Source organism: Pecten maximus, chromosome 1 (genome assembly GCF_902652985.1).
Source record: "Pecten maximus chromosome 1, xPecMax1.1, whole genome shotgun sequence".
Classification (NCBI taxonomy): domain Eukaryota; kingdom Metazoa; phylum Mollusca; class Bivalvia; order Pectinida; family Pectinidae; genus Pecten; species Pecten maximus.
In genome coordinates this window covers 59,475,170-59,498,386 of record NC_047015.1, presented here as the reverse complement: position 1 = coordinate 59,498,386, position 23,217 = coordinate 59,475,170, and the positions used below count along the sequence as shown (strand labels likewise).

Here is a 23,217-nt window from a genome sequence, read left to right as displayed (position 1 = left end):
TCTTTCTAAAATGTAATACAGTGTATGTAGGTTTCCTTTGGTCCCTAGTTATGCATATTGCATTTTAGAACCATTCTGAAAACAACATGGCCAATAGGCAGCCATGCTGATTTTGACCGTTGAAGTTTCTTATCGCTATTTCTCAGAGAGAACTGAAGGTATCTTTCTAAAATTTGATATGCAGGTGCCCCTTGGTCCGTAGTTATGCATATTGCATTTTGAACCATTCTGAAAACAACATGGCCAACAGACAGCCATAATTGCTAAATCTCAAATTTCATATTATATAGGTTCTCCTTGTTTGAAAAGTACTGGAGGGATTTCTCTCAATTTACACAGATTAGTAAGAGGAAGGTAAAAATAGAGAGAAGATCAATCTGACATGGAACCTATAAAGATCATTCAATGGTTGGCGCCAAGATCCCTCTGGGATCTCTTATTAGAGATGCTCTGGTATAACGTCTATCTTTGATATCTAAATAAGCTTTTTATTCAGAGTCAAAAACGCCTTTCACTCTTATTCCGATTATCTCACCACAGGACGAGGTCCATTTTAGATTTCTCTCACTCTCATTTCGATTAGTTCAGCTCAAGTGGTGGTTTATAAATAGACGCCTATCACTCCTGTGGCAGGTTTTAATTGTACATATTGATATGGTCGCCTTCTAGCTTCGCGCTAGGGAGGATTTCCCTTAATTCAGTCGGTAGAGCGGCGGACCAGTAAGTTGAGGGTCGCTGGTTCGATCCCCGGTGGAGGCACACTACTCTCGTTCCTGTTACCCTCCCATTCCGATAGCTCAAGACTGAGTTATATATAGACGCCGCTCAAAAGCATTCGTACGTCTGCCAAGCTTTCTAGTAACATTAGAAACTGGTTTTGTTTTTATTTTAAACCTGATGATAAAAGACCATGCTACAACCAAATTAATATGTTTCGATGTGATTGTAGATTTTAATGATAGGTACCATTTTACCTATAAACGAACAGTAAAGTCTGCTGGGTAATTGTACAATATGTCGATTGTCAATTATACAAATGTATTCAAGGCTGTCCAATATTAAATATTTTTAAACTCATTTTAATAACTTCAATGTTGTTATAAATCAGGGTGCACTATCAACATGATATAATATATTTCTGTATGAAACTGACAGCTTACATATTAAATGAAATGTAATTTAACCAATCATTATTACCTCAGACAATGAGTCCATACGTTACATCTATACCGACATATTCTCCATGGCTCATAGTTCCCATTGAATATGCCAGTTCTTCCTTCTTCCATCATCCATACTGTAGAGAAATAAGTTCTAAAAACAAAAGATACAATCAGGCGCCGAAGCTCGCGTGCGAGGAATAATAGATCGTGTCGTTATGACGAACGGATTTCTATTTCCACCGGTGAGTTGGTGCTCCAATTAAAGTATATCAAATGAAAATCTAATTCAGTGAACATCATGTATTATTTATTTCTTAAGACACGAAATGACATTTGTTCTTGTTAACATAGTTTCAGCCACGAACCCATCATCAAGTGAACTCGGGCTGATGCGGTTTCATAGTCCTGTAATAAACACATGAAATTGACTAGATTAATTATCGTTAATTAGTTTTCATAATAATGTAACACTTTTGATAAAAACACTGAGAATATCGACATTTGAAACAAAGCCATCATTCTAACTCAAATTAGATGAATGTGGGCGTTGTACAGATATATCGGTTACCATGGAGACCCTAGATACAGAGAGAATATGCCCGGATGTTCCGGCATCGCAAGCGACTACTGCCCCATTGACGACATCCGGCCATACAAGTCAAGGTCAGATCCGTACCGGAAGTTTGTTTTTACCGAGGATAAGATTTCTTTCAGTCATGGATATGGTCCAATGTCAATCCACTGTTTCCAAATAACGGACAGAGAAATATGTCTGGTACCGCCTCATGTCTGAAAAAAAACTAAACTAAAAACAAAAACACACACAAAAATTAAACAAAACAAAACAAAAAACAAAACACAAAAACACAACAAAAAAACAAAAGCAATTGATCAATGGGTCAAAATTTAACTGAAAATTAAATACTCTTGTTAACCGTTCAGTACATCATTAGATGGCATACATGTACAGGGATGGTTGATATAATAAAGTGATCAATCTGAGTTTATTGGTCCGTTACAAAGTTCACAGATTTCCAACTTCTCTTGTAATGGTCTGTACAGTGTGTGACAACATGGGTCCCATGTACAGTAATTTTACACTACAATTTTAATGTATAGACGTTCATCAAAGCTTAAAGTGAATGGACGTTTCTGACATTGACAACATTCAACCAATTGTGTTTCTAGTGACAGGACCAGACGTAAATGACATTTAGATAGCTGTACCGAGACCACTAAACCGTGAAATCGGACATTCTGGAACGGAATCACGCGCCAACCGACACTCTTCAGCTCTTGATTGCGCGCCAGGTATAGGCGTCAGACGGTTGACCATTTTTTTCCGACAGTAATCACAGAAATACCATTTAGTAATTTTACCTAAATTTATGCTATGCTACTTATATTTATATCTATGTTACGTAAGATTTTTTTTTGTTTTTTTGTTAACGTCCTATTAACAGCCAGGGTCATTTAAGGACGTGCCAGGTTTGGAGGTGGAGGAAAGCCGGAGTACCCGGAGAAAAACGACCGGCCTACGGTCAGTACCTGGCAACTGCCCCACGTAGGTTTCGAACTCGCAACCCAGAGGTGGAGGGCTAGTGATAAAGTGTTTGTACACCTTAACCACTCGGCCACCGCGGCCCCCTGTTACGTAAGACATCGCCGTCATAAGTGATAGTATTGGTCTCATAACATATTTTGATACAAAGCTAGCTTTATAAAGTTAATGCGACACAATCGAAAACCAAACAACATTTGTATCCCCCTTACTAAAATATAAGCAATTGCATTCATTCATCAGCCAGCGTCCTTATGCTGAATTATGCTCGTGAATACTACTGTGTAATTAAAATTACACCTAGCGTCAGGGGACGGGTCTTTTTGTTTTATGACTTCTGTCGTCTGAATCAATATATTGTTGACTTATCTGTACTATGTGTAGTAAATTTAGGTTTACCTGACAGGTAATTAGTGTGTGACTAATTATCTATTACAGACCTTACCTGTCCTAATTATATATTACATACCTTACCTGTCCTAATTATATATTACAGACCTTACCTGTCCTAATTATCTATTACATACCTTACTTGTCCTAATTATCTATTACATACCTTACCTGTCCTAATTATATATTACAGACCTTACCTGTCCTAATTATCTATTACATACCTTACCTGTCCTAATTATCTATTACATACCTTACCTGTCCTAATTATATATTACATACCTTACCTGTCCTAATTATCTATTACATACCTTACCTGTCCTAATTATATATTACAGACCTTACCTGTCCTAATTATCTATTACATACCGTACCTGTCCTAATTATATATTACATACCTTACCTGTCCTAATTATCTATTACAGACCTTACCTGTCCTAATTATCTATTACATACCTTACCTGTCCTAATTATCTATTACATACCTTACCTGTCCTAATTATATATAACAGACCTTACCTGTCCTAATTATCTATTACATACCGTTCCTGTCCTAATTATCTATTACATACCTTACCTGTCCTAATTATCTATTACATACCTTACCTGTCCTAATTATATATTACATACCTTACCTGTCCTAATTATCTATTACATACCTTACCTGTCCTAATTATATATTACAGACCTTACCTGTCCTAATTATCTATTACAGACCTTACCTGTCCTAATTATATATTACATACCTTACCTGTCCTAATTATATATTACAGACCTTACCTGTCCTAATTATCTATTACAGACCTTACCTGTCCTAATTATATATTACATACCTTACCTGTCCTAATTATATATTACATACCTTACCTGTCCTAATTATCTATTACATACCTTACCTGTCCTAATTATATATTACAGACCTTACCTGTCCTAATTATCTATTACATACCGTTCCTGTCCTAATTATATATTACAGACCTTACCTGTCCTAATTATCTATTACATACCTTACCTGTCCTAATTATATATTACAGACCTTACCTGTCCTAATTATATATTACAGACCTGTTCTTTCCCTATAGTGTGTGAATGTTCAACATGTAGTTCTTCCGTCATGTAATTTAATGCGCATTAAATGAGAATCCGTTTTCGGCATGCTGCCACCGACTTGATGACGTCAGTGTTAAATGCACGTCACGAGTCATTAATCAAATAACTCAATAATTTATGGGTTTTATCAAAATCAGGTGTTAAATTAACTCGGTCGATTGGAATCGGAGAGGAGCTTATCTGGGAAGCACGCGATTGTGATAATATGGATGAAAAATTACCCTTGTAAAGTTAATGATACACAGTGCCGGCGTGACGTCACGTTCACGGATGAATGTAGTGATACCCTAAACCAAGGGATGCAGGTTTGATTTACACAATAAAATTTTAGATTAAAAAATTTCGGTAAAAAATGTTATCCCATACAAGTTTTAAAATATATCTGGTAATAGGCATATTATATGTACCTTTAATGATGGTTAATTGGATTCTTGTGTGAGTAAATCACTATCGTACCGTGAATTCCGGTATATACTTATATATACTAACACGTGCATATAAGTATATACCGGTATTCACGGTACTTTGACTTATATATACTAACACGTCCGGGAGCCGCGGGGGCCGAGTGGTTAAGGTGTCCCGACACTTTATCACTAGCCCTGTACCCCGCGGGGGCCGAGTGGTTAAGGTGTCCCGACACTTTATCACTAGTCCTCTACCCCGCGGGGGCCGAGTGGTTAAGGTGTCCCGACACTTTATCACTAGCCCTGTACCCCGCGGGGGCCGAGTGGTTAAGGTGTCCCGACACTTTATCACTAGTCCTCTACCCCGCGGGGCCGAGTGGTTAATGTGTCCCGACACTTTAACACTAGCCCTCCACCTCTGGGTTGCGAGTTCGAAACCTACGTGGGGCAGTTGCCAGGCACTGACCGTAGGCCGGTGTTTTTTCTCCGGGTACTCCGTCATTCCTCCACCTCCAAAACCTGGACCCTGGCTGTTAATAGGACGTTAAACAAAAACAAACCAAACCAAACTAACACGTGCCTGGGTAAAACAGAATGGTAAGTGACAGGTAGATATACTATATACTTTATGAATAAAACCAACACGACATTTTAACGTCAACACACCACAGCGTCAACACGAGATGGCCATAATCAGTTTCCATACTTTAGACTACATGTATGTACACATGTCGACACGTACTAACAAGTCATACTATTCCTGTCCCCATTGCTGAATTCCCTTAGATTGGGGAATTGTTTAGCTTTTATTTGATTTTGAGATTTAAAAAATGGCGTCAACGGTTTTGGCCCTCACTTCGTGACGTCGATAAACCCGGAGATGCTTCCGAAACTCCTGCTTTTGTTTTGAATTTAGTTTATGTTTTTGATAATAGAAATGTTATTTTGTTTATATTTTTAATGATACAAATGCCTTTTTGTTCATATATTTGCTGACACAATTTTTGTTGTTGATAATTTTGTTGATACAAATGTAATTTGTTGTTTTGTTTATATTTTTTGTTGACACATTTTTTTTTTTTTTTTTTGCATTTTTGTTGATACAAATCTATTTAATGTTTATATTTTTTCCTCGACTAATCTGTTTTTAGGTCATTATGGGCCTCTTGTTGATAATTGTAACTGTGAAAATGTAGGTATTCTTAATTGTTTTTGTATGAAAATGAAGATGTCCTGGAAATGAGAACCAGATGATTAAACATCCTATGTATGGTAGATATAGAAATAAACTACGGCGAAGATCAAGTATTATTACATTTTTACCAGTGACATATCAAAAATTATTCATTCTATAAAAGTGATATCACTTTTGCTGATTTGACCAATCAAATTAATGATTAGAAAATACCAAAATAATTGACCAATCAGAAAGCCCGACATATATGTCAGCACCTGGACAGGGGAAACTACTTTTTTTGTTTACAAATTATCGCTGTAGGCCTAGTCCTAGTTAGTATACGGGGTAGGTTTTCGTTGATAAAAATGTAATAAACAGAATATCTAACAGTGTCTTCAGTAAAACCAAATATATTTCACTCGTGTGGCTAATATTTTGATATTTTTCACTCGTGCTGCGCACTCGTGAAAAAAAAAAATATTAGCCCCACTCGTGAAATATATTTGGTATTACTGAAGACACTGTTAGATATCCTCTATTACCTCAAATAATTACTTGTTTGTTAAGCTGGATGACGTAAATTCAAAAATTATTTACTGATAGATAGCTACCTTACATATAGATTTGGACGAAAATGTTTATGGTGTGTTGTTTGTTTTTCTAAGCATACAGAAGAAATGAATTGAAATTTTTGAAAACGTCTCCTGAACTTTAATTTTGACAATTTTGACAGGTTGTCATCATGCTGGTGTTTATCCTGACTATTTTCACTGTGTGTTGGCTCCCTCTCATCGTTACTATTCTCTACGCTGAATACCGACCAGAACAGCTACAGCGAGTAAGTATACAGCTACACAAGGGCATGATAGTCTAACTTTACCATGGAATTATGTCTTCGCAAGAAATATCGTTAAAAAAGATAAACGGCATAGTTTTAATGCTGGTGGTTATAATGTAAATTTGCTGATGATATAAATTAACGAACTAATATGTTTCAGCACCGATAACAAAATAATATCAGTTTTAATCATTTTTTGGTGATAATAAGACTGCATTTGAATCAGGAATATAATTTTATTAATGTGTCACTTGAATAGATACATCCACTTACTTAGCTTGTATTCAATCTTAACTTTGTTTCGGTTTTGAACTGCATATCTGCATTTTGCATTGACCGCTACATTGACCAATCACATACTTCATCTTGACCAGCAACGCCACCTGTCGCGTCATATCCGGAGCCAAAAGAATATTATACGGCTATGCCGAAAAAAGTTTAAAAGGTCCGAAATAATTTAATCTTCTGGGCAGCAGAATTCCAGGAAAAGTACAGAAGTAGACCTCGTCTTTGTTTGACCTGACACAGGGGTCGTCCATTATCATGAAAATGTTGTTTTTTCTTATATGAATATTTAACTTTTTATTTCAGATGGGACCCTGGTATAGAAAATTTACATTCTTTGCAAAAACGTTTGCATTTTCTAACAGCGCTATCAATCCCCTGGTATATGCTGGGTTCAACGACAATTTCAGACAAGGTGAGCGAATACAAGTATTTAGAGTGATGTTTGAAACACTTGACGTAATTTTTATCCGTTTTATATTAGCGACATAATCCTCTGTATTTCAAGGTTTTATTGATCTTTAGAGAAGGGATTTAATTTTAAATTGTCCCGACCGAACTCGAGATTGATATTATGAATGTCATGAATCAGATGAATCAGCCAAAACCGAAATCAGCTACAGAATCATCGATTTCCTCACTCGGCAAATCCGTTTATCATAGACTGCTCTTTTGCAGTAACGTTAGGTTGTAATCGGCTTGTGTTCTCATTGATTGAGGCACAGTGACCGCCGACCGTCATCTCCCGAGAGTCACTGATGGGCATTCCGATAAACCGGTCGCATTAGATGTTCTAAAGAACGATCGAGTTAGAATTTCAGGGAAACAATTGAGTGCGGATTACTTGAGAACGGTTAAGTTAGGTTTCTTATGAACGGCTGGGTACAGAAGTCAATACAAATGTTCAATTCGAATCTGCGAGGAACAATGTAAGCGAATTCCGGATAACTGAAGGCCGTCTGTTTTGTATCGACGATTGAATAAAATAGTCTACACGGAACCATTGTGTGAGGACCTGTACTATTAAATCTTTAGATCGAATGATTGCCGACCTCTAATGTTACATTTCTTTAGATGTAAAGATTGCCGACCTCTAATGTTACATTTCTTTAGATGTAATGATTGCCGACCTCAAATGTTACATTTCTTTAGATGTAATGATTGCCGACCTCTAATGTTACATTTCTTTAGATGTAATGATTGCCGACCTCTAATGTTACATTTCTTTAGATGTAATGATTGCCGACCTCAAATGTTACATTTCTTTAGATGTAATGATTGCCGACCCCGTATGTTACATTTCTTTAGATGTAATGATTGCCGACCCCGTATGTTACATTTCTTCAGATGTAATGATTGCCGACCTCTAATGTTACATTTCTTCAGATGTAATGATTGCCGACCCCGTATGTTACATTTCTTTAGATGTAATGATTGCCGACCCCGTATGTTACATTTCTTTAGATGTAATGATTGCCGACCTCTAATGATACATTTCTTTAGATCGAATGATTGCCGACCTCAAATGTTACATTTCTTTAGATGTAATGATTGCCGACCTCTAATGTTACATTTCTTTAGATGTAATGATTGCCGACCTCTAATGTTACATTCCTTTAGATCGAATGATTGCCGACCTCTAATGTTACATTTATTTAGATGTAATGATTGCCGACCTCTAATGTTACATTTCTTTAGATGTAATGATTGCCGACCTCTAATGTTACATTCCTTTAGATCGAATGATTGCCGACCTCTAATGTTACATTTCTTTAGATGTAATGATTGCCGACCTCAAATGTTACATTTCTTTAGATGTAATGATTGCCGACCTCTAATGTTACATTTCTTTAGATGTAATGATTGCCGACCTCTAATGTTACATTTCTTTAGATGTAATGATTGCCGACCTCTAATGTTACATTTCTTTAGATCGAATGATTGCCGACCTCTAATGTTACATTTCTTTAGATCGAATAGGTGACTAACTCTAATGTTACATTTCTTTAGATGTAATGATTGCCGACCTCTAATGTTACATTTCTTTAGATGTAATGATTGCCGACCCCGTATGTTACATTTCTTTAGATGTAATGATTGCCGACCCCGTATGTTACATTTCTTTAGATGTAATGATTGCCGACCTCTAATGTTGCACCTCTTTAGATCGAATTGGTGACTAACTCTAATGTTACATCTTTTAACTCTAAAGATTATGTCTTTTCTACATTTCAAAATTACCTATCTCGAGTTAGATAAACATGATACACAACCTTCACTTGTTTGGGAGCCTGTATGTTTCTATGTTGACATTAACGCTGTAGTTTGACAGGAGTATTAATACAATTCTTAGATCGATGTTAACAAATTGTAAAGTATAAATTTACCTCGGAACCATGCTGGGGCGTTCTTCAACATGTCACGAGTTTTAATAGTCCCTTTACATATACATGTTTATCACTAATATGCATTGATAAAAAATATATTTATTTAGTCAAAATGTGTTCGTTGCTATGCTAACCAGGGACCAAAGGTTTCCTTGGTAACTCACGTAACATACTACAAAATTCCATGTTTATTTGACATAACAGTTAAATCAACAAAACCTGTTGATATATTTAGAAAGATGACATATAAAATAAAAAAAGATATACTAAAACTACGGTGGCTGATTTGTGCCATTTCGTTATTTCGTCTTTTCGCCCCGAAAAGACGAAAATGAAATATCTAAATTCTCATTCTTTCGTCTTTTCGCCAAGAACCGAAAAGACGAGAATTAACAAACTTTAATTTTCGTCTTCTCGCCCCGAAAAGACGAAAAGACAAGTCATACGCGAAAAGACGAAATTAATGCACGCTAATTAGCGACCTTAATTCTCGTCTTTTCGGGTTTAAAAATCTCGTCTTTTCGCCCCGAAAATACGAAATTTAACAAACCTTAATTCTCGTCTTTTCGCCCCGAAAACACGAAATTTAACAAACCTTCATTCTCGTCTTTTCGCCCCGAAACATGTAATTTAACGAACCTTAATTCTCGACTTTTCGCCCCGAAAACACGAAATTTAACAAACCTTAATCGGGGCGAAAAGACGAGAATGAAGGTTTGTTAAATTTCGTGTTTTCGGGGCGAAAAGACGAGAATTAAGGTTTGTTAAATTTCGTGTTTTCGGGGCGAAAAGACGAGATTTTTAAACCCAAAAAGACGAGAATTAAGGTCGCTAATTAGCATGCATTAATCTCGTCTTTTCGCGTATGACTTGTCGTCTTTTCGGGGCGAAAAGACGAAATAACGAAATGGCACAAATCAGCCACCGTATAAAACACACGTGTGATTTGAAAAAAAAGAAAAGAAATGCAAAATATTTGAAAAATGCAAAAATCAATGTAATTTTCATTAGTATTGAGCAGTCTTTTCACCATTGTTACAAAAGTTGTATTGGAGACAGTGTATATCTTTTGACCGAATTTCCAATCATCCGTGTCAATCATATCTATAGTACAGATTTAAAGCTTATCATACAAGAGATAGTATTTCCAGTACTTTATGGTGATTGTTGCTATGGTAACCATATAAACAAATGGTACATAACACACTTATCATGGTAGTGACAACAAGAGTCCCGATATAAGGATGAAGCCTCTCAGTCAATGTGTGTTGGTTACATATATATATACACTGACTATTACCGTCAATAATAACAAATCAAACTAAACACCATCGGTATGTATAGGAGTATATATTTGATAACAAGCAAGTTGTTTACTATGTCAGCCATCAGGTAACGGTACGGTACTCACATCTAGATTGGTATCATTGTTGTTTAATAGTGTAACTCTGATCAGATGTAACGGTTACGATTCTAATAGATTTACCCTCCAGGTAAAATATCTCATACCAGGTAACATATCTCACACCAGGTAACATATCTCACACCAGGTAACATATCTCACACCAGGTAAGTTACATGTACATCTCACACCAGGTAACATATCTCACACCAGGTAACATATCTCATACCAGGTAACATATCTCACACCAGGTAACATATCTCATACCAGGTAACATATCTCATACCAGGTAACATATCTCATACCAGGTAACATATCTCACACCAGGTAACATATCTCACACCAGGTAACATATCTCATACCAGGTAACATATCTCATACCAGGTAACATATCTCATACCAGGTAACATATCTCATACCAGGTAACATATCTCATACCAGGTAACATATCTCACACCAGGTAACATATCTCACACCAGGTAACATATCTCATACCAGGTAACATATCTCATACCAGGTAACATATCTCATACCATATCTTATACCTGAAAATATCAAAACCACCAAATCACAAGGACTCTGCAAATACTACATTTGCTGGCGTTGTACGAAATAATGAAAATGCCACAATGCAACACGATTCCACAATTAACAATCTGGAACCTAATAGAATATGAGATACCTGTTTGTATTGATTGAAATGTTTTCCGAGCTAATAACCGATTCCGATAACGAGACATGATCTGTGCTTTGCGGCTGCACCGAGATGTTCGCTTAAAGACCACTAACATATACACAATATCGACCCCCGATCGAAGGAAACTGTCTTGGAAAATTCTTATACGAAACGGAACTAACATCAACTCAAAAGTGATGTTTGAAAATCGCGGAAATAATAAATCGGCAAAAATTGATACCATACCAGAAGAAACAGAGGAAATAGAATCACTGGGTTAAAGGAATGGTAAAAATTGATGTCGCCGTTGGCTGAACGAACTCGATTGGAGACTAAAAATTGAGGAAAGAAATACGGACGATTTCTTCGTCAAGTTCTCAAAACAATGGAAATCACAAATTTTGTTCAGAATACTAGAGGCTCTGCAGAAAACGTTTTTCTTGGCTTTCACTGATAATTACCATGAGCCTTTCTATACTTACCTAAGACGTGCGCGGCCTGATGCCATCCGTTCTGATTGTAACGTGATATACACCTTGAATAGTGAGAATATCGGTATAACGGAACATAAACTGGCAGATAGCTCTCTTCAGTACATTTTTTATCACTTACATCTCGGCTACTCTGATACCCATAATATTGGACTTACAGAGCCAAATGGTGGAGGAGTATCGAAATCTTACGGAAAAACATGTTTATTTTTTCCGAATTTTTTTTTTTTTTGAAATGTCCCTAAACGAAAAAATAGTCAGTGTCTTAACTTCTTACCGAGAAGCAGGAACATATATGTATAATCGGAACATATATCCCTAGTGATAACAACATATCTGATTATATGGATGAAATTGGAACTTAAGGTGATATACACTCAACTATGTGGACAGGGACATATCATAGCTGGAGACTTAAATGCGTGTTATGAAACGTCCTGATTAAGTACAGTACAGTATGCACGAAACGGAAATCGGCCATTTTCCATAAATTCTTGTCTGCCCATGCTATGGTTGCTCTTAACAAAACGAATTTATGTTGTGAATATGACAACCCATATATTCTAATGTGATACAAGACACGTTTATGAAACGTGCTTCATCATGAACTGTGTTCTCGACTGCAGATACAGAGATACCATCTGGTCACCATCCGATCACAGCTCAATTTCAGCTTGAAGTTGCACGATACAAAACATTTAAACGACATAACTGCAATTCTGCTTGGACGAATGCTACAGTCGATTGTTTTATAACGTACCAATAGCTAATTGATTCCAAAATCAACAGTCCATCTGATTAAGTCACTTTGACGTCACGACACACATCGAAATGTTGTGTGAATAATTGACCCTTATACTAAAAAAATCAGCCTAACACCGCATTCCAAACTCGTAATACAATCCCGGACTACAACACTGGACTATGGACGTCCGAGCGTCTTATAAAATCGCCCGAACTAAACGGAAAATTTGGATACAAGTCGGAAGACCAAGAAGAAATCAACATTGTACTTACCGTGATTACAGAGCTGTAAAACGAGATTTTCGGGTGATCCATGAGAAAACATATACTGTAAATCATTTATATTTCGCGAGTACTTAATTTCGCGAACTCACCTCATTCGACTTATTCGCGAAAACATAAGTTCCCGAATTCCGACCTCAAAATGATTTTAAATTCGCGAATGACGTTAACAGGTCGGCGATATTTCCATGTTGGTAGCCATTTTATTTATGAGAGTCATGTGACGGTACAAGAAATGTCACGTGATATCAATGTCTGTCTATACTGACTATGACAAGTAATGACTATGAAACAAACACAAACAAGGAACTCGACGATGTGGCTGATTATGAGATACCCCTATTTTAGCAGTTAATAAGACTTCGCAAATGACAGCCACTGAACTTGTGTAACGAAACAATAATATAGATAAAATATATAGATAATATAAATAATAAAGTAGCACGCGACCCGGAAAATATAGCAAATTGATTTGTATAACTGTATCCTCCCACGATGTTGATACCTTACCTTTAAAAACATTCAAGAATCGTTTGATGAACATTGTGAATAAATCTCATTCTATGAATTTAAAGAAGTTATATAAGTTAAGTAACCTACGGAATACTCCGGTAGTCGATGGAATAACAATCGGTAAATTAAATATGGCGGTCGACATTTGACATTCACCTGATGAAACGATTCAACCTGTTACAATTAGTGCTAAAATTTCTGACATGTGGAAAAGGGGGTGTTATTATACCAATATACGAGGGAAACAACTAACCAAGATCGGACCTCGATAATCACCGCCCCATTACACTTTTGCCTGCAGTGTATAAGTTAAATGAAAGTATTATTCACAGAGGACTCACTTCATGGCGTTCGGAAGATAACAGGGCTTTCAACGTCAAGTCGTTTGTCAGTGTCAACTGTTCTTCAGAAAGCACTCTACGCCAAAATAAAGAACAGCACAGCAGATTGTGTGCTGCTTTCTTGTGCATAAAGCATTCGATACTGTGTGGCATGGTGAACTCACACAGAAACTGATTGAAGTGGATTGAGACAAGGATGACTTTGTCAAAAGTATACAATATGACCTTCATCGACGATCCTCTGAACGACTTTACGAATTCTAATCTTGGTACACCGCTAAATGTATTACACCGTGGCAGTTCTACACTTGCCGAATACAAAATTGCTCTGTAGGTGCGTTCGCTACCTTCTCGATATTTACGAGAACTTCTCATCCCGGTGGAAATTCTTATTCAGTGCTATTCAAAGTTGTACTATGGTGTTTTGTCGACGATTCAACAACACTAGTTTTCGCTGGAGACTAGATGGTGTGGAATCGGAAACAAAGATTTTTGTGTTCGTCGCCAGATCTGTTTCCATGAATTTTGGATTAACCCCAAATTAGATGTAGCAAATGTGGGAAAAAACGAACAGACCACATACGGCATCACGTGACGCTGTGTGATTCCGCGCATCTAATTAGATATAAATTCATGTCAGATGTCCTGGATCTTTGCGATATATCTTATACCAGTAAGATCACATATTACACCGATTAGCTCACATCTAACACCAGTAAGATTACATCTAACGCCAGTTAGCTCACATCTTATACCAGTTAGCTCACATCTAACACCAGTTAGCTCACAACTAACACCAGTTACCTCACATCTAACACCAGTTAGTTCACATCTTACATCAGTTAGCTCACATCTAACACCAGTTACCTCACATCTAACACCAGTTAGCTCACATCTTACACCAGTTAGCTCACATCTTACACCAGTTAGCTCACATCTTACATCAGTTAGCTCACATCTAACATCAGTTAGCTCACATCTTACACCAGTTAGCTCACATCTAACATCAGTTAGCTCACATCTAACATCAGTTAGCTCACATCTTACACCAGTTAGCTCACATCTAACACCAGTTAGCTCACATCTTACACCAGTTAGTTCACATCTAACACCAGTTAGCTCACATCTAACACCAGTTAGCTCACATCTAACACCAGTTAGCTCACATCTTACACCAGTTAGCTCACATCTTACACCAGTTAACTCACATCTTACACCAGTTAGCTCACATCTTACACCAGTTAGCTCACATCTTACATCAGTTAGCTCACATCTAACATCAGTTAGCTCACATCTTACACCAGTTAGCTCACATCTAACATCAGTTAACTCACATCTAACATCAGTTAGCTCACATCTAACACCAGTTAGTTCACATCTAACACCAGTTAGTTCACATCTTACATCAGTTAGCTCACATCTAACTCCAGTTAGTTCACATCTTACACCAGTTAGCTGACATCTTACACCAGTTAGCTCACATCTTACACCAGTTACCTCACATCTTATATCAGTTAGCTCACATCTAACACCAGTTAGTTCACATCTTACACCAGTTAGTTCACATCTAACACCAGTTAGCTCACATCTTACACAAGGTAACACATCTCACATCAAGTAACATGTTTCACACAAGATCTCGATAAGGATCTCGAGATCTTTGTACCAATATGATGTTCACTTCATCATTTCTCAGTACCCTAGAATCGTTCACTTATTGGTATTCTTTGTTTCTTTGAAATTTTTTAATGTTTGGTCAAATGTTCATTTATTTTACCTTCTTAATCTATCCACATCAGAAATTGTCATCTGAAACAAAAACAAATAATCAAATAATTAAAAACTTATCTTTCTGGAGACCATATTGTCAACCTTATGTGGCATTCTATAGAGTAGGCCGATTTCTATATTTAGAATTACGTGAGATTCCAGAAGGTAGTCTAACATACGGGCATTGTTTATCTACTGCATGCTCAATAGACACGCGTGTGATTTATTATTGGCGATATTTGACGATAAACATCTGATGTGGTGAATCGTCAATCAGTTAAAATACAGGTAAATCACCCTAACGGGTACTCCAATCCACAGCGACACGGCTGCGACCTTGAATAATGTTTGTTTAGATTGTTGTTTGTCAGGAAAACATGACGGTTGGTTCAATCAGGTTGATATTATGCATAGAAGCAAACAATTTCACGGTCTTTTTCTTTTAAATTAGACGCCGGTTTTCTGAATAGATAAGTTCCTTATTATAAAGGTTTTAATCACTATACTCTGGAGAGAATTTTAATGTTAATTAGTCAAATTGACTATTTACAACGTACTCAATACAATTTGATGAAATTAATTGCTATAGTTTAAGAAGGAAAATTCCGGACAAAACAATATCGTCGGAATAAACAGGGATGTTAATAGGCAGCCTATTAGGTTTGATCACTAGACGGCGACACAGGTCATACATCCACTTTATTACGGCGAGACTCGTGTCAGGAGCTATCTGGTGCTACACGAGAAGACGCGAGTGTTAAGTCAATTACATAACAAAAATACTAGGTCGGAAATGAACAAGAGAGTCGGTGGTTACGACAGGGTCGTGTAAATAATTAATGGAATCCTTGGAATCATTGTCACTATTATTAACTTGATTAATCGGGTTTTAGAGATTATACTGTCAGGAGACCCTTGTCTCATCAAAAACAAAAGGATGTTCCTGAAACATGTCCAGACAGGGGGAGCTAATGTCCGGGACAGTTCTGTAAACAAATGACAGATATCATACATTAAGAGGATAACACATTATATTATAGATTGTATTAAAAAATGAATAAATTACAACTAAACTTGACAGATATCGTTTCGATTAAAGATATTGGTTTTACACAAAACAAACTTCAGAGAACAGGAATAGGATCAGTGAAACCGGAACCAGAAATACCTTAATGAACACGCAATGTGTAAGTGTTATCGGAATGTGGTTGAGGACGTCAGTTGTAGTTTCAATTAGGCGACAGCTATGTCGTGATATTTAATTGTAGATGTCTTTGATATGTATATTTCTTATGTTATTATCTTTACTGATTTTGATTTAATGATTTGGTATCAAAAGGAACATACCTATGGAATGTCAGAAAGATCTAAGAACTTTCTGTGAATTAGAAATAGCAATATCAAAATTAAACTGTCTGTTATTTTGTTTGACTGGATCACTCTCAAAATCAAATGTGCACAACTAAGGCTAGGGTAAGGGTTAGGAGGATTGGTTCGGTTTAAAATTGTTAAACCTCCTAATTATGGGCGGTTTCATGCATATGTGAGGTGAGAGCGTATATCTTCGTGTTAAGTCTCCTGATTGTCCGGAGCTTTTGTCGATTTATAGTGCTACATCACTGAAACATACTGCCGAAGACACTAAGCAGGATACCCCGCCCGGTCACATTATACTGACAACGCGCAATCCTGTCGTCCCACTCCTACAATGCTGAGCGTTAAGCAGGAGTAGAAACTGCCATTATAAAGACTCTGGTATGTCTCGGCCAGGGAACTGAACCCCAAGCCTTCCACGTTTTTGCGAATTCTCAACCAATGGCCAAACGTGAGGCAGTATTAAGGGAGAGAGTAGCAAAAAGAATGACTTATGAAAGAGAGTAAAGATAAGATCCCAAATATTTAGTCGCCACTTACGATTATGCAATGGGGCAACACGTACAATTCATATGCCCTACCTACAGGGCATAATAAGGATGAATTTTAACAATATGGTAATATTATTTCAATGTATGCTGTATTACTCAGGTACGGAATGTAGATGAATATATGGGGGCGATTGAATTGAATTAATATTTTTTTATTCGCGGACAGCCTGATACTTTTATTTAAGTCTCCTTGGTCATGCAAGCCATAACACGGCTGCGACCTTGAATAATCATCAAAATGTTTGTTTAAATTGTTGTTGGCCGGTTCGATCAGGTCGATATTATATATAGAAGCATACAATATCATGGTCAGTTGAAAGTGGCCGATTTCCAGAATAGACAGGTTCCGGACCAAAAAAGTTTTTAATCACTATACAATAGAGAGAATGTTAGTGTTATTCTATCAAATTGACTGTCTACAACTTTTTCAATAAAATTTGATGAAATGAATTGCAATTATTTAAGAGGGATATAACGGACAAAACAATACATAGAAGCATGCAATTTCATGGTCAGTTTTTTAAATATAAGAAGCCGGCTTTCAGAACAGATAGGGCATTTTAGTGTTATTCTATTAAATTGACTGTTCGCGAACGTTCGCAATAAAATTTGATGAAATGAATTGCTATAGTTTAAGAAGGAAAATTCCGGACAAAACAATACAGTCGGAATAAACAGGGATGTTAATAGGCAGACTATTAGGTTTGATCACTAGACGGCGACACAGGTCATACATCCACTTTATTACGGTGTGACTCGTGTCAGGAGCTATCTGGTGCTACACGAGAAGACGCGAGTGTTAAGTCAATTACATAACAAAAATACTAGGTCGGAAATGAACAAGAGAGTCGGTGGTTACGACAGGGTCGTGTAAATAATTAATGGAATCCTTGGAATCATTGTCACTATTATTAACTTGATTAATCGGGTTTTAGAGATTATACTGTCAGGAGACCCTTGTCTCATCAAAAACAAAAGGATGTTCCTGAAACATGACCACAAAGGGGGAGCTAACATCCGGTAAACAAATGACAAATTTCTGTAATCATATATTGAGAAGATATCAAATATATCATTATAAATTGAACTCAAAATATCGTGAATCACAACTAAACTTGACATATTATTTTAATGAACTATTTTTAAACAAAACTCCAGAGGACACGAATGGGATCAGTGAAACCGGAACCGGAAATGATGCAATGAGCACGTGATATGTCATTGTTATCGGGATGTGGTTGAGGACGTCAGTTTTAGTTTCGAATAGGCCAAAGCTGATATTTTTGTTTTTTAGGTTGTTTTTGTTTATTTGTTTGTCAGTTTTTGTTTGTTTATATATTTCTATATCATATATAACGTTAAGTAACCCAAAATAGAGCACTGGTCTAATAATCACGGCTATTGTTTTATATTTTGTAATACAAGACAATGGTTTCCAATGGAAACGGAATGTTGTAAGCTATTGGGGACCTTCTTATACCTGTCTACCTCTAATTATTTCTTTTTTATCTTACTATTTAAAAAAACCAACTAAATGTAGACAAGAACTCTAAATGTGAAAAAAAGAAATGGTATCGTTTGACAACACTAATGCCCTAAGCAAGGGAAAACAGATAAGTGGTTACATTAACAAAAAGTAGGAAAGCTTATATGTATGTATATATATCGTTGAAATACCGTGCGCAGAAAATGAAACTCGAGATGTGTTGCGACGTTGGTAACTACGGCAGCCGCGGTTGCTAAGATAATATAGTTCCAGTGAATTTACGTAAAGACACTAGTAGTGTTAACAAATTTAAAAGAAACAACTTAGTATTTTTGTTAAATACACTTTACGTTTTCAGTTCATTAATATATTCACAATCAACAATTTCCGTCTCGGACTAACTATGGTTGTCAAGCCCAGCGTGTATTGACACAGATTTAGTGGTGATGTGGTCGATTGTTCTATAGGAACTGTACGCTTCAGCCATTTGTTGTTAGCTTACCTCGTGGAGAAGTTAGATATGCACCCACTTCCGCAATCTTCAGTTTAGTTTTTGACAAAATACTCACTTGGCACTAGCTTTTTGTACAGAGATCATCGGGTAACAGGAGAAAACACTAAAATTGCGTTGACCAATCCTTTGAAAATGAAGCCGTCTAGTTGACGTTCCGGTAACGTCACAAAGATACATTATTGTACGAGATCATGATTATGTTACCGATTCACTGCTTTCCGTTAATTTTAACGCAGTCAGAGTTTACTAAGCTGAACAAGGGAGAGGTGTTAATATATACAACAAATAGCTCTTTTCTGAATACTCGTGCTAGTTAATCAATCAAAATTTATCGACTTTATTCAAATGACTCTAAATCTAAAATGACTCTAAATCTAAAATGATGTCTACCTAGTATTTATGAAAAATACGAAATAAAAGATAAATTAAAGGCATCTGTTATTTCATGGTAGCTAAATATCTTACATTTACAAATAATTGAATGTCTGTTATCAATAAAAAAAAATTGCAATAGATAGTTCCTCATGGAATTTGGATAACTCTCCATTCGACAATTAGATCAACAGATTTAACATTTAGCAACTTCCGGAGACTCCAACGTAACTTGAAATGATGGTAAATATATATTTGAAACGTTCTGTTGAAAACTTAATTTATCATTTAAATATATACATGATTCTTTGATAAAATAGTAACCTGCAATTGGTAAAACAAATATTACACGAACAGGTTTTTACAAAAAATTACCAGTGAAGGTTTTTAATTCTTCTACATCTGTTGGTTATAAAATATATAAAAAATAATTGTGATTTTGAAAATTATTTAGAATTATTAAATTACAATGAGCGAATGTTACTGTGTACATTTAGAACTTGTAAAATATATATTTATAGTGGAGATACAATAATATTAGATATCAAAATAGAATGTGTCTTAATTGTTATACACATGAAATCGGTGATGAATTCCACCATTTATTGAAATGTCCATTTTTAATACAAAAAGAAAACTATATTTAGTTAAGTATGCATATGATTTACCAAATGTTATCAACTTTTTCGAAATAATGATCAAACAAAATTAAAGGATCAAAGTCCTAGTTTAAAAAAGTCATAATTTGTCCTCCACATGCATCAAATTTGCTTTGTTGTAAATATGTTTTTCTCTGTACATCTTGGTTTGTGAAGAGAAATAAAGTAAAATTTAAAAAAAAAAACGGAGGATGGGGCGCACCTGTATAAGCTGCGGGTATTTCTGGCTAGGCCATTGGGTGCCGTAGATCGTGAGTTCGAGGTCCGGTCAGGGCACGAGTAATTCGTCATTTGGGTTACTGTTATTTACATATCAAATCATAAGCACAATGTTTGATATTCACTATGTGTTGATGATACGAAGGTCAAGATTTGAACTTCCCGTCGTAATTGTACTATGATGAAAATTGATAATATGTGTTCAATTCGCATCCATGTATATGCATTGCAATCCAGGTATTCATGTCATGATCATGTCAGGGTATCGGGCCGACCATCACTGCGCCATTGAAACGTTCTGTTTTAGAACGTTGATGTGGCGCAGCGGTATAAGCTGCGGGTATTTTTGGCTAGGTGATCATGATTGGGTGGTGTAGATCGTGAGTTCAAGGCCCGGTCCAGGCACGAGTCAAAAAGTTGTCTTCCTTCGTCAATTGTGTTGCTATGTTATATATATATATATAAGTGTCTTCCTTTGTCAAATGTGTTGCTATGGTATATATCACACTAGCGCTTTCAACATGCTTTGAGAAAGATACACCTGAAGAGCTTGCTCTCAAAGCATGTTGAAAGCGCTAGTGTGAATTTCTGGTTTGTGTTTTTTATTATTATTACTATGTATACCCATCACAAGGACATTATATATTTTTAATTATATATATATATGGGGCAAAGAAGTAATTCAAACAGTGTAAACAATAAGGTTTGTTAAATTTTCGAGGCAATCCGCCCCTTTATCAAAACATCACTCTCTATAATTCTTATGATCTAACACATATTTTTCTAAAGTTTTTCAGACTTTGTACACGATATTTAATCAATCACTGTAGAGACGATAATGCAACATTTTTTATATAAATGCAATGTCGTCCACTAGCAGTGTTTAGGGACGAATCGTCTTTGAACTCTTCGGTATACTTTCACGTGCGGGGAAATTCAAAATATCTCTGCCGTTGGTCGCATAGCGTTCTAGTGTTTGAACATGATGCAGTCACGCTAGTATCCGCCTTCGGCCCACGTTTGCCGAAGGGTTCATTGTGGTTTCTCCAGTTAATAAAACATTATTCTTATTGTATTTTATTGTATTTCCAGTACTTCTTATATATATTATGTGATTGTATTTGTGATTTTTTGTGTTTTGATAAAGGGGCGGATTGCCTCGAAAATTTAACAAACCTTATTGTTTACACTGTTTTAATTACTTCTTTGCCCTATATATATATATAATTGCCTTCCTTAGTCAATTGTGTTGCTATGTTATATATATATATATAATTGTCTTCCTTTGTCAATTGTGTTGCTATGTTATATATATATATAATTGTCTTCCTTTGTCAATTGTGTTGCTATGTTATATATATATATAATTGTCTTCCTTTGTCAATTGTGTTGCTATGTTATATATATATATAATTGTCTTCCTTTGTCAATTGTGTTGCTATGTTATATATATATATAATTGTCTTCCTTTGTCAATTGTGTTGCTATGTTATATATATATATAATTGTCTTCCTTTGTCAATTGTGTTGCTATGTTATATATATATAACAATGGTCAAACTCTTTCCCTGGGAAAATATAACTGTTATCACGTTAAAAACCTTCATTTCGAATCCATTATAATTTAATTTTGCTTGTAACAAGCATTTTCATTGGCTCAAAAAATTATGTTATCATCTCATAACATAAATAATGACTGTGACGTCAGCGGAGTAATCGTTGTTCACGGGATTTAGTATTTATCGATGTGTTTTTAAATATCTGGAGCAAAATAAACATATTAAACTTAATGAAAATGTTTCTTATCGTTGTTAATTAAATTATAAGGGTTAACTGTAATATTTTTTTTTATGTTATTGAGCAAAACACAAAAAAAACTGGGGTGTACTCTTTTCATAAACCGCGCAATAATGTAAAAAAAATATTACAGTTAACCCTTAAGTAATGATGATGTAAACAACTCTATCTGTATCAAAATAACCCTGATCCAAAGATCATTACGTTTTTGTAGTTACCAGATTCTAATAGAAATATTATTTTGTTGTTCCAGGAATTGGTTCCATATTTGGATGTTATACAAAACAAAGATGGACGATGGCCCGAATCGACTCGTTCCGATCGACAACCACAACCAGTACGCGGATATTTCATTTCCGTGTTTCCTAAGACCTGTTTCATTGTTAAATTTTCTTTATATTCTAACAACAATATGTTACGATTTTTGTCATTTTTCGTGTATTAAACAAAGTTTATATCCAAAGTCATATGTCAAGTTTTATGTTCACAAAATAACGTCCGCTTGGTTTATGCTACTGGAAAGTATTAATTAAGGATTGATTGTCAATTTTGTTGCTGGCATGGACTTATGAAGGGAAATGAACCTCGTGCAAATGAAGTGAATCTGAGGCGGTACAGAACTTGATCGCAATTGTAAATTCAGTGAATGTATTCGCACGCCGGCAAGAAAGTGATTCGTCTCTCAGAACAGAAGCACGCGGCCCAAAA

General features: G+C 35.9%; 1 protein-coding gene across 1 annotated transcript in view; it reads left to right on the top strand.

Moving 5' to 3' along the window:
- Positions 1 to 22,972, top strand: part of LOC117339602 (QRFP-like peptide receptor) — an 81,167-nt gene extending 58,195 nt beyond the window's left edge. Inside the window, exons 3-5 of the mRNA XM_033901294.1 lie at positions 6,542 to 6,646; positions 7,238 to 7,346; positions 22,763 to 22,972. Coding sequence (XP_033757185.1) covers positions 6,542 to 6,646; positions 7,238 to 7,346; positions 22,763 to 22,878 — 330 coding nt within the window. The 3' untranslated portion in view covers positions 22,879 to 22,972. The remainder of the gene's footprint in view (positions 1 to 6,541; positions 6,647 to 7,237; positions 7,347 to 22,762) is intronic.
- The last annotated feature ends 245 nt before the right edge of the window (positions 22,973 to 23,217 follow it).